We start from the raw sequence: 11,573 nt of genomic DNA, 5'->3' as shown, positions 1-11,573 counted from the left end.
ATCGATTTTCCTCATAGCGATGTCCCTATTGTAGAATTTTTCTGTGACGAACTCGAGTAAAACCGGATTGATGCTTCGGCTTTGACATTTGCATTACAAATGTATCAGCTGCGGAAATACATTCTGTCCAAAAAAAAGGCCGCTCATTGCATCAAAAATAGTCTTAGCTTGTGCTCATTCTCAAAAATTGAGAGACCGAGGAAAAGTGAAAACTCGGAGTGAAAATGATTTCACTCGTAGTCTCAAGTTTTTAAACGAGTTCCATAGTCGTACAATCATACGTGTTCCTTTAGGGGAGATACTTCACTGTTCATCTACATCACACGGCGTGGAAGTTTTTACTCACTGAAAGATATCACGTGACGAAGGTAATAAAATCTTGCAATTATCCCAACAGCATCTTCTACCAACTTGAGATAGATAAAATTGAACATGACGGTTTTAATACTTTCAAAATGAGAAAAAAACTTACCCAACTTTTATACGCTTACCATAACAAATAATTTATAGGGTAACTAGAAAAACATATACGTATGTAAACCTGCATATTTACTTTGCAACTTTAATTTTAAAAAGTTAATTGAATTTGACTTAATCACTTTAATTATTCCATTTTCTATAATTTAATTTAAAGTTAAGACCCGATCTTTTGAAAAACCACAAATGAGGTTCGTGCCACCTATTCTAGTTTTGCTACTGCCTTGTTTCCTTTTCTACTTCATCCTCTATTTCTATCCCTTCCTTGGATCAATTTTAAATGTTGGCAATATTGGTGAAAATAACTGAAATGGAAATTGATAAATATATGAATGATAACAAATTTTAAGTGGAAAAGAAAAATCTATTTATGTATTCTATTTGTGCCACAGAATCTTTAACTCAGATAAATCTGTTGTTTTTTCTGGGTCCATAATATATTCTCAAATTTAGTAAGCAACAGGTATCCCTCGAAACCCCCTAATTGTTTTAATGTATATATTTCTTCGGGGTTGAGCTAGGAGAAACAACTTAAGATGGAATTGGGCAGGAGATCCGATAATTTCGATTTGTGTAGAACTTTTTTCATTTGGTTATTTCCTTGTTTCGTCTAGAACAATTTTAAGAAAATTGCACTCGCAGGAAATGATGATTTTTCAACGATTTGCCACCATATTTTGAGGTTTGATACCCAAAATAAGCTCAGAAGCATAGTAGCTTCTATAGAAAAAAGCTCCGTCCCGTTTGATTGATGAAGCTGATTCTTAAAATTATATCTGCTGTATTTTTGTTATTCACTTTGGACAATTGAGACCAAAGAAGTTATGCTAAAAATGATTTTAAGTCATAAATAAACATACTTTCAAAGGGATTAAATTTTTGACAATCGTCCATCAGTTCATAAGAAGAGTATTCGTAAAGATTTGAAAATTTGACAAAATACTTAGGCTCAGATTAATTAAGTTAATTAATTCAATTTCGCCCAGCGTCATTCCGCCACATCCGTTACTCCAGTAAACTTTCAAACCGTTTTTTGCCACAGTGTGCTGAAAATTAGCACTTTTACCCATTTAGACCCATCTACTTATAAAATATCCACACGTAACAGCACAACTTGGCACACCACTCGCAATCGGCACTCGTTTCGAACACCAGAATGATACATAGGTATGCGAGGAGTTTGCAGTATAATTTGAATGAATAATTAACGTGACATTGAAAGCTAACACGCCAATTCAGATCCAGAGTGAACTAGAGCCGTCAAAAGAGAGTATATGCCAACAGTTATGCACGTAGAGCCAACGGTGCAAATATGGTTTAACATTGATTGATTGAACTATTATGTAGAAGAATCCAGGAAGCAGATTTTTTTTCTTTTTGAGGAACGAATTTCAATTCGTGTTAGACGATGAAAATTCGACGTTTGGACTCATCTCATGTAGGTGTACAGATAGCCAAAGTGCGAAACCACTTATCTCCGTTCACGACGCGGCAGACTTCCTATTACACTTTATTTTTTCTTTAAAAAACTAATCAATATATGTAATTTATTTATAACTTCCTTAATTTTCCCTCTATTTCACAAGAATATTCCGGATCAATTAAAGCCATGCATGAGGTTCACTTGCCTCTCTTCCAAAAAAATTAAATAGGAACGGAAATTTTGAAATACCGCAATGAAAATACGCGGTTTTGTACTTTTACCATCAGTATGCATCTGATCAAAATTTATTTTTGCTCTATCTTCATTTTATTTTATTTTGTCACCAATTATTGGAATTTCCTATGTTTCAGACGATATATATTGAGCACCATATTTGACGAATATGGGAATGATCGATGCTTCCTTGTTCTCAATCGTTGAAGATTTGCTAGCCGAGGCCGACACTAAACTCAATGGAACCCGCCCATGGGACCCTAAGATACTCAACCCTGCCATATATGAGCGAATCATCAGAGATGGCTCTCTGGGGTTCGGCGAAAGTTACATGGACGGCTGGTGGGAATGTGAGCAACTGGACGGCTTCCTTTACCGATTCTTGAAGACTCGTATAGATGAATTACAACCACACAGCATACGTGATGTATTTCAAATGATCTACGATCGGTTTTTCAATCCCCGAGCGAAAACAATCATCAAACATTTACCTATAAGGTTAAACGACATCCTCAAGTTATTGTCTGTAAAATTCTTCGACCTGCAGACGAAAACTCTGGCGTGGAAAGTGAACGAGGTGCACTACAATCTCGGGAACGACCTCTTCGTCCGGATGCTGGGTCCGCACATGCAGTACTCGTGCGGTTATTGGCGGAACGCGACGACCTTCGAGGAGTCCGAGGAGAACAAGATTCGTCTCATCTGCGAGAAGCTCCACCTGAAACCGGGGATGCGCGTCCTGGACGTCGGCTGCGGTTTCGGGGGGTTGGCCGCCTACATGGCCCGCAATTACGACGTCAGCGTCACCGGGGTCACCCTCTCCAGGGAACAGGAGAGGTTCGCCCGGGAGCACTGCAAGGGCCTCGACGTGAGCATCCTCCTCAAGGACTACCGGGATCTGGAGGGACAGTTCGACCGCGTCGTCTCCGTCGAGATGATCGAGCACGTGGGCCCCAAGAACTACGCCAACTTCTTCGACGTCGTCGACCGCTGCCTCGGCCCGGACGGGATCTTCGTCTTGCACGTCATCTCGTCCAACAAAACCGTCGAGCGACACGACGACTGGTTCGACAAGTACCTCTTCCCCAACGGGTGTTTCCCGTCGCTCAAGCAAATCGCCGAGGCCAGCGAACCCTTCTTCGTGGTGGAGGACTTGCACAACATGGGTGCCGACTTCGACAAAACTATGATGGCATGGTACGAGCGCTTCGTCGACGCTTGGCCGCAGCTGTCGCAAAATCACAATGAGCGTTTCAAACGTATGTTCACGTATTATCTAAATTGTGCTGCAGGTGCATTCCGTGTTCGAAGATATCAACTTTGGCATATTGTCTTCAGTCGTGGTAGAGTGGGTGGATTGTGCGTTCCTCGTTGATGGATTGTCTTAGAATTTACAAAGCTCTTTTTCAGTAAATACAATAACCATTTCAATGATATTGGCATCCACCATCCACTGTTGATTATTTTGAATATGTGTATGTACAGTGGTGGCACGTGTATGAAATATGTATAATAAATAAGAAATGGATGCCTCTACGATTGAGTGCATACACGATTCCAACGATGATTTAAATCCAAAGACAGAATACTTTAAATTTTGAAAATGATCTCCGCAGTATTTGTGAATATTTTATATTGTAATTAAGAAAATTGTTGAATAAATAAGAAGTTTAGTCACTTGCTCAAAAGTACATTCTTTTTATTTTTTCCTCGTAATCCATTTTAAACAATTGAGTAATTTTGGAACGTACGATTTTTCGATTTAATAGCCTGCATGCAAGTTTCATATAAATTCTTCAATTTTAATGTCTTAACAAGTTTTAAGATTTGTTAAAATGAGGAGAAAATCATCTTCCCTCTATTTTTCTTCATATTTTAATTCCTTTCCTTTTTTTATTTCAATAAGTTATAGTGCAAACTTTTTCAATTGAAAACTACAGACTTTCCTCTTTTCTCAGCGGAGTAAATTCACATATCCACAGAAAGTCTACATTAATAATTACTTGTTTAAGGACATCAGGAAGAAAAACATGTAAAACAAAATTGTTGTAAAATTTTTTTTTGGAAAATGTACTACATGCTTCATTGTGCAAAATAAATTCCCAAATACTCCTTAATAATAGGGACGTCTTTACGCGTATGTAACCAAAATAAGGTGGAAAAATGAATGGTCAGTATTCAAGAGATAAAAACAGGAGACCTGATTTAACAACATTATATCCTTTTAAAATAAGGTCAATGAAGGATGTGGGAGAAATATTTTTGTTTTGCTTCTCGATGAAATTTCGAGAATTGTTCATTTCACCAGCAAAAAAGTACTAAAAAGTACTGGCACATATTATGTAAATATTTATGTCTTGATTTTCAGGTCATTTAAAAAAAATGTCCCAAAGCAACCGGGCACTAGGTACTTTTCTGTCTGAAAAGTCTTAAAAGTTTCGTATTCTGAACGCAAATATGAAATGCGCATCAAAAGAGGAACTAATGATTTATTTCGAACAAACTCGAAGGTAAAAAACAGCCAAAAGTATTACTGAAAACTTACTCCCTTCCGTAGGATGCTTGCTCTAGTCAAAACATCTGTGTAAAATGAAAAACGTCGCGCAGAACTCAAAAATAGTCAAGCGCATCCCACCTATCGTTCTTAGAACATCGTGGAAGTAAAGTTTTATCCTTACACCTTGTTTATTTCCGACTGCACTGTTTACAAGCACTTTGTTAACACGCATCTGAGGCTAAAGCGACATGATGCACAAGTTAACACAATGCCGCACGCAATATGCATATCGCGTGTCTCATAGCATGCGTTGATGCGCAAGTCAAGCCTTTGATGTTGCAACTTTGTTTAGCTCCTCTTTAAAACCACAAGGTGCGAGCAGATGCAGAATCGCATGAATAAGCATGAGAAATCGTCCGTGGATTCATCTCAGCATAGCAGTTTTTCTGCAGGCAAGTATTTTCATTTTTTTCCCTCCTTTGTTTTTCTCGAAAAACTCAGAACATGCATAAAAATATAATCAATTTTGAAAGTATTCTACGCGGTTCTATGTCCGGATTCCTTTAGTTTGTAAATTTTAAAATAATTAGGGGACTACGCCTCCTAATTGGCCCCCTTGAGGCACTTCACGCCTCGGGAGCTATACATTACGCGTTACTCATATGGTTTTACATAACATAGTACCTATATGATAAGTCTTGTAAAACGATAAGGTACATTATCGTTCCGTAATCGTTTTCTGATAGTGAATGACAGTCGATTGGGGAAACAAAATGATGTATGTCAAGACTTTAAATCTTCTCCGCAAATACAAAAACTGCCCCCCCCCCCCCCATCCTAAAAATGTAAGTTTGCTTCTTCTGGAAAAATCATTAAAAATATCGAATAACAGTTTATAAAAGCAATAACTCATATCGAGGTTTCTGAAGAACGCTTGTTGGACTAATGTGGTAAAAAACTTTTCTATCGAGTTCGTTCATAACGTTTAGAGAAAAAGGAATTCTCCTGATTTTCCAGTAATTTTTTACTCTCCAACTGCTACAATCCATGGGGGCATTGTAACCCTGGAAATAAAGTGTGTAACTTTCAGACGAAAGGTACGGCTATTCTAATGAAGGTACCATAAAAGACTAAACATTTTTCATTGAAAGTCCCGTGAATCCAGAATCTTCAACAAATTGACAGCTTCAGCCTAATTTTTCAGTCTCAAAGATGCTGACTTGCTGACTCAATGAACCTCCTTGAAGTCTATAGCTCTTCTAAACGGTGTTTCAATTTCTTTAATGGGTTTCTCACTTTTGACTTCGACCAATTCTCACTTTTTTTGATATGGCCTTCATAACATCTTGTCATTCTGCAAATAAAATGGAGCTCAGTAGATCACAAATAGTTCCTGAATTACAGCGAAACTCACAGAGCTCTTCGGATGATCCTCATATAGTGTCAATTTTTTGTCATTATTGTACAGTAAAAACTGTAACTGCTCTCAGGAAATTTCTTAATTTTGAAAGTAAACACTGCCTCATTCTTTTACATTACATACCTACGTATCCATTCGGGATATATTAAATTGCATGTCTCCTCTTAAACTATTTGTTTATTATGATTTTTACTTGCAATTTTTTTATTATTATTGTGACGAATTTTTTCCTCCAGATTGTTTTACAAGTAGAACTTTCACCAGCCCCCCAAAATGACATCGGCACTGCCGACTACGGCCCGCCTCACGACTTCGGGACCCCCGAAACAACAGGCTATCGCCCACCTCCTCCGCCTCAGTTCATGGTTTCACAAGATATGGTCAACGAATCACTACCACCTCCCCCTCCAGACATGAGACCTCCAGACGATCCATCAACGGATTCAACGATGGGCCCTCCGCCGGACGCTATGATGGCACAATCCATGGGACCTCCGATCAATGTCATGCCAGGTCAATCAATGGGAGCTCCGTTTGCTGCCACGATGGGCCAATCAATGGGACCACCGCGGGGCCCGCCAAGAGGTCCACCACGAGGTCCACCTGGAGGTCCGCCTCCAGGAGGTTTTCGCCCTGGGCGTGGCCCTCCACCCCCGCCCGGTATGCAATTTACTGGAGGTTTCCAGGACTCCTCTGAGTTCTCAGGGGAAGAGGCGAACGGGGGTTTTCCGGGACCTCCACCACCGATGGACTTTCAAGGAGGCCAGTTTCGTGGTGGGTTTCCCGGAGACCAACCCAACGGCCAAATACATCATGGACCTGGTGGGAAAATGTTCATGGGCCCCCCAGGACCCGGACCCGGTCCTTTTGGGGGCAACAGAATGGGGTCCGCTTTTCGCGGTAGAAACCGATACAGGCCAATGGGTCCCCCACCGATCACAGATCGTCCCGGGGGGCGTAGATTTGGGGGTGGTGGAAGAGGAAGGTTTCGGGGCTTTTGAAGTTAGTTAGCCAGAATAAATATAGAATATTTTTCTGAAAATTGATTTTGAGTTGTGAACTGCCTCCTGTCATGAGTTTTGAAGTATCTGCCGAGTTCTTGTCAGTCATCACTGGAGACCACTAGAGTTTGGCAGAGAAGCCCTCCGACAAGAATTTCTTACTGTTAGTAATAGAAATTTGAATATTTCCTGTTCTCTTAATACTTCACTTCAAGATTATACTTGCTTAAACAATCACCTTATATTTTATCTAACGTTTTATTTTCCCAGTTATTTCCCTTGGCATGGCAACGACTGTGAAAAAGCTATCCTCAAAAACCTTAAGGAAGGTGTAAAAAGCAAAGAGGAAAATCTATTTAGGAAAAGAAATTTTCCGAATAAAATTAAATACTCATATTTAAGTAATACTTGACATTTTTTCCACAAAAAAATCAAAATATATTTAAGCGTTGAAAACTACAATTAACTTCTTTAAATTTTTATAAGACTTTCTTTAATATTCTCCTGTATACACGGTAGAAAATTTGCGGCGATATCCACATCCCGCAATTTTTAGCAGCTGGAGCCAAGGTAGATTTACACAGGTATGGAAAAGTTGAAAATTTCCCATGAGCCTCAGTACGTGTCACATGACTACGTGACGTAGGTTAAGGGGCCCGTTTTTTAATTAAATTACAATCAAATTAGCATTCAAACGTTTGTGCGTTTAAACGTTAAAATTAATATCGCATTATCAAAATTGTGCAAAAAATCCCACAAAATTTTGACAAACGATAAACCGAACATAATAAATCAAAATAATCAAAACATTCAAAATGGCTGACGTTAAGGGGCCGCTGGAGAGCCAATCAGAGGCCAGTTGTTAAGTTCTGTCCATACCTGTGTAAATCTACCTTGAGCTGGAGCCGAGATTTGCGGTCCTGGCTGCCGAATATTTGCAGAATTATTGAATGCCCGTATGGGGGACTGATGTCACAGGTTTAGCAATCCTGCGGACCCCAGCTGGTAACCCCTGCCTCATGGGGTAGTGGAGATGGTCACCGGCTTCAAGGCGTATGAACCACCCATTGGAAGGGCAGACAGGGCTCTCAGCTGTAGTGGAAGCAACCTGTCTAGGAGAGGAAACTCCGAAATCAAACCCCGGTCCTCCAGGTTGGGGGTTGAGTCATCGGGCTAACTCCCCGATACTCGGAAAAAGGAATACTGTTAAAAGACCCAATAACAATTGCCTCGGTACAAATGGAAATAAACGGATTTATCGGAAAAAATTACGTAAACGGATGATGGTTTTTGGAACATGGAACGTACAAGGAATTTCTACGAAAATGACGGAAGTGGTATCGGAGATAGGGAGTCGCGGATTTGATGTCACGGTATTAACAGAAACGAAGAAGAAAGGACAAGGCTCTGTAAGTGTAAAGGAATACGATTTGTTTTATAGTGGCGTGGAAAAAGATCAGCGAGCTCAACAGGGTGTTGCAATTCTTATTCGCAAGAGCCTACGGAAGTGCATCACTACATGGGAAGCTGTTAACCCCCGAATGATAAAGATGAATATGACAGTGTTTGGCCATAAAATCACCATTTTGGGAGTGTATGGAGTCAACGATGATTCCACTGTCGCAGTGAAGGACCAATTTTTCGAAGAATTGAACGAGGAAATTGGTAAGATTGGATCCAGGAGGGAAATCATTGTGTTGGGAGATCTCAATGGTAGAATAGGACGTCAAATTAAAAGTAAGATCGTCGGCCCTTTCGGAGAGGCGGCACTAAATGATAACGGAGCCCGTATCATTGACGTATGTGAGCAAAGGGACATGAAGGTGCTCAATGGGTTCTACCAACACAAGGATATCCATAAATTTACTTGGGTTCAGTCTACTCGCGGATTGAAATCAATCATTGATTATGTGGTTGTCAGACAAGACACGGGAATGAAGATTCAGCAAGTTAGAGTGTGGAGAGGTCTTTCCTGCGGCAGTGATCATTATTTCCTCGGGGCGAAAATAGCTTTCCCAGTGAAAGGGAGCCAGGAGACCAGGCAAGCACAGGAAGAAGTTCACCAACAAAAAGATCGTGTCAAGCTTGTAAACTATAACATTGACAGCTTGCAGCATCCAAGTGTAAGGGCTTTATATGGAAAGCGCTTGGATGAGAAGTTGGGCGAATCAAGGGACGGTGATACCGAACAGCAGTATCAGTTCCTGAAGGATTGCATTCACTCGGCAGCAATGGAAGCTCTTGGTGTCGCTGATGATAGGAAAGTTAGCGAAAAACCTTACTGGTGGGACGAAGAAATTGAGAAGGAGATTCAGGAGAAACGGAAAAAATATCATCAGTTCCTTTCCTCTAAAAAAACAGAAGACAAAGAGGCGTATAAAAAAGCTCAGACGCAGGTACGAAGGCTCATAACCAAGAAAAAGAACGAATCTTGGGAGAGGAGCTGTAACAAAATAGACACGTACATAGGAGGAAGGAAAAGCACTGAGAGCTGGAAGTTGCTGAAAGGGCTGCGAAGGGACATGAAGCGTGACTTAATATCTCCGATATCCATTGATAAACTGGAGGGGTATTTTAAAAATTTACTGACAGAAAGGCGACCTGAATTTCAAGATGGAGGCGTAAGCTTGGAGTATACTAACGATAATCATAACTTGGAGATCCATATGGAGGACGTGGTAAAGGCCGTACGAGAGCTGAAGAACGATAAAGCTCCAGGTCCGGGAAATATCCCTGCTGAGTTGATCAAGTGTGGAACCTGCAAGCTGTTTCAACGGTTGAGATACCTGATGCAAGATTGCTTGGACGGTGGAAAGGTACCGACAGAATGGAAAGAGTCTTGGGTGTCACCTATATACAAGAAGAAGGGTAGAAAAGATGAGTGTGATAACTATAGAGGACTGTCGGTTGCAGGTACCCTGAGCAAAGTGTATGGAAAAATCTTGAAAGCAAAAATTGAAGAGGAGTGGAAAGAACATGAAGCGGAAGAGCAAGCAGGTTTCAGAGCCGGTCGGTCAACGATTGATCACTTATTTACCATCATCCACGTCATAGAGAAAAAGAAGGGAGTTGGCCAGGAATTACATCTAGTGTTTGTGGATCTCCAGAAAGCTTACGATAGTGTGCCATTGATGAAACTTTGGGAAGCCTTGAACAAAAGGGGTTTTAGTGGGGGACTAATTAGTGCTATTAAGGAATTTTATGGTGGGGCTTTCTCTAGGGTTAAATCGCATGGGGAGTTATCGTTGGGGTTTTTAATTACTAAAGGACTGAAACAAGGGTGTTGTTTGTCGCCAACCTTATTTAAAGTGTACCTGGAAGAAGTTTTAAAGGAATGGAAAAGATGCTGTTCGGGAATGGGCGTCCCGCTACGTGAAGATGGCACCCTTTATACTCTGTGCTTTGCTGATGATCAGGTGGTAATAGCTCAGGACGAAGAAGATGCGAATTACATGACGCGGAAGCTAGTGGAAGTATACCGAAAGTGGGGAATGGAAGTAAATGTGGTTAAGACGGAGAAGTTGGTTATCGGTGGTGATCAGCAAAGCATTGAACTGGAGGATGGCCGGAAGATCCTGGACTGTGAAGAGTATAAATATCTCGGAGTTCGGTTAACTAAGGACGGAAATTTGGATCGGGCCATTAAAGATCGGAATGTGCAAGGCAGGAAAGCTATCGCGATGCTAAATGGGGTTCTCTGGGACCAGAGTATCTCCAAGGAGACCAAAAGGAAAATTTACAACGTCATCGTGAAGAGTATCGTAACTTACGGGAGTGAGGTCTGGCAACTTAAGAAAAGAACTGAAGACATGCTTAGGGCAACCGAGATGGACTTTTGGCGAAGGTCTGCTGGGATATCGAGAAGAGAGCGTATCCGCAATGAAAGGGTACGCGAGATAATGGGTGTGGAAAAGGACATCGTGCACGATATCAGGTCCAAGCAGTTGGTCTGGTATGGACATGTGCGAAGGATGGCAGATGATCGGTTGCCCAAGCAGGTCTTCGATTGGGTTCCTCCCGGAAGGCGACGGCGTGGACGTCCTGTGAAAGGTTGGCGACAAGGGGTGGAGGAGGAGATCAGAAGGTGCCAATTGCCTGATGATCTCTGGGAGGATAGGGGGCAATGGCGATTGGGCGTCGCAGAGCGCGAGGCGGCGCTATAATCGCGACTTTATGTGTGTGTGTGTATTGAATGCTCGGTAGTACTATGCTGGACTTCCGGCAATTCTGACGGATTTCGGTAGCCGGGACGCAAATCTTGGCTCCGGCTGCCGAAAATTTCGAGTTGCGGAAATCGCCGCAAATTTGTTTACCGTGGATACGTCTTAAAATATTTTCCCACCTCGATTATGAATATTTCTCTTTTTACCTATCTACAGAGGTTTAGGTAGCTGAAGAGATACGTTCCGTTTAGCGTGCACAACGCATATACAAGTACTTCGCATAAACTGCTCTCGTTCTTGATACGGCAGAGCTTTGGGGAATATTATAGCTGAAGCCAGACGGTCGAGCTGATTACGA

General features: G+C 41.3%; 2 protein-coding genes across 2 annotated transcripts; both read left to right on the top strand.

Annotated features, from left to right (window-relative positions):
• The first annotated feature begins 213 nt into the window (after positions 1-213).
• Positions 214-4,795, top strand: LOC109041186 (cyclopropane-fatty-acyl-phospholipid synthase). The gene is made up of 2 exons (XM_072297983.1): positions 214-368; positions 2,272-4,795. The coding sequence occupies exon 2, from the start codon at positions 2,304-2,306 to the stop codon at positions 3,507-3,509; it is 1,206 nt and encodes a 401-aa protein (XP_072154084.1). The 5' UTR covers positions 214-368; positions 2,272-2,303; the 3' UTR covers positions 3,510-4,795.
• Positions 4,796-4,927: 132 nt separating this feature from the next.
• Positions 4,928-7,294, top strand: LOC109041187 (uncharacterized). Its single transcript, XM_019057423.2, has 2 exons — positions 4,928-5,083; positions 6,288-7,294. Exons 1-2 carry the CDS (start codon positions 5,036-5,038, stop codon positions 7,050-7,052), a joined length of 813 nt encoding a protein of 270 aa, XP_018912968.2. The 5' UTR covers positions 4,928-5,035; the 3' UTR covers positions 7,053-7,294.
• Positions 7,295-11,573: the final 4,279 nt, after the last annotated feature.

Source organism: Bemisia tabaci, chromosome 1 (assembly GCF_918797505.1).
Source record: "Bemisia tabaci chromosome 1, PGI_BMITA_v3".
Taxonomy (NCBI): domain Eukaryota; kingdom Metazoa; phylum Arthropoda; class Insecta; order Hemiptera; family Aleyrodidae; genus Bemisia; species Bemisia tabaci.
This window is presented reverse-complemented; position numbering and strand designations above follow the sequence as displayed.

What these genes read in the sequence shown, in the direction of transcription:
- LOC109041186 (XM_072297983.1), top strand. Translation starts at nt 2,304, where the DNA reads ATGGGAATGATCGATGCTTCCTTGTTCTCAATCGTTGAAGATTTGCTA.
- LOC109041187 (XM_019057423.2), top strand. Translation starts at nt 5,036, where the DNA reads ATGAGAAATCGTCCGTGGATTCATCTCAGCATAGCAGTTTTTCTGCAG. An exon ending in GCATAGCAGTTTTTCTGCAG is followed by an intron (nt 5,084 to 6,287) that starts GCAAGTATTTTC and finishes TTTTTCCTCCAG; the next exon opens with ATTGTTTTACAAGTAGAACT.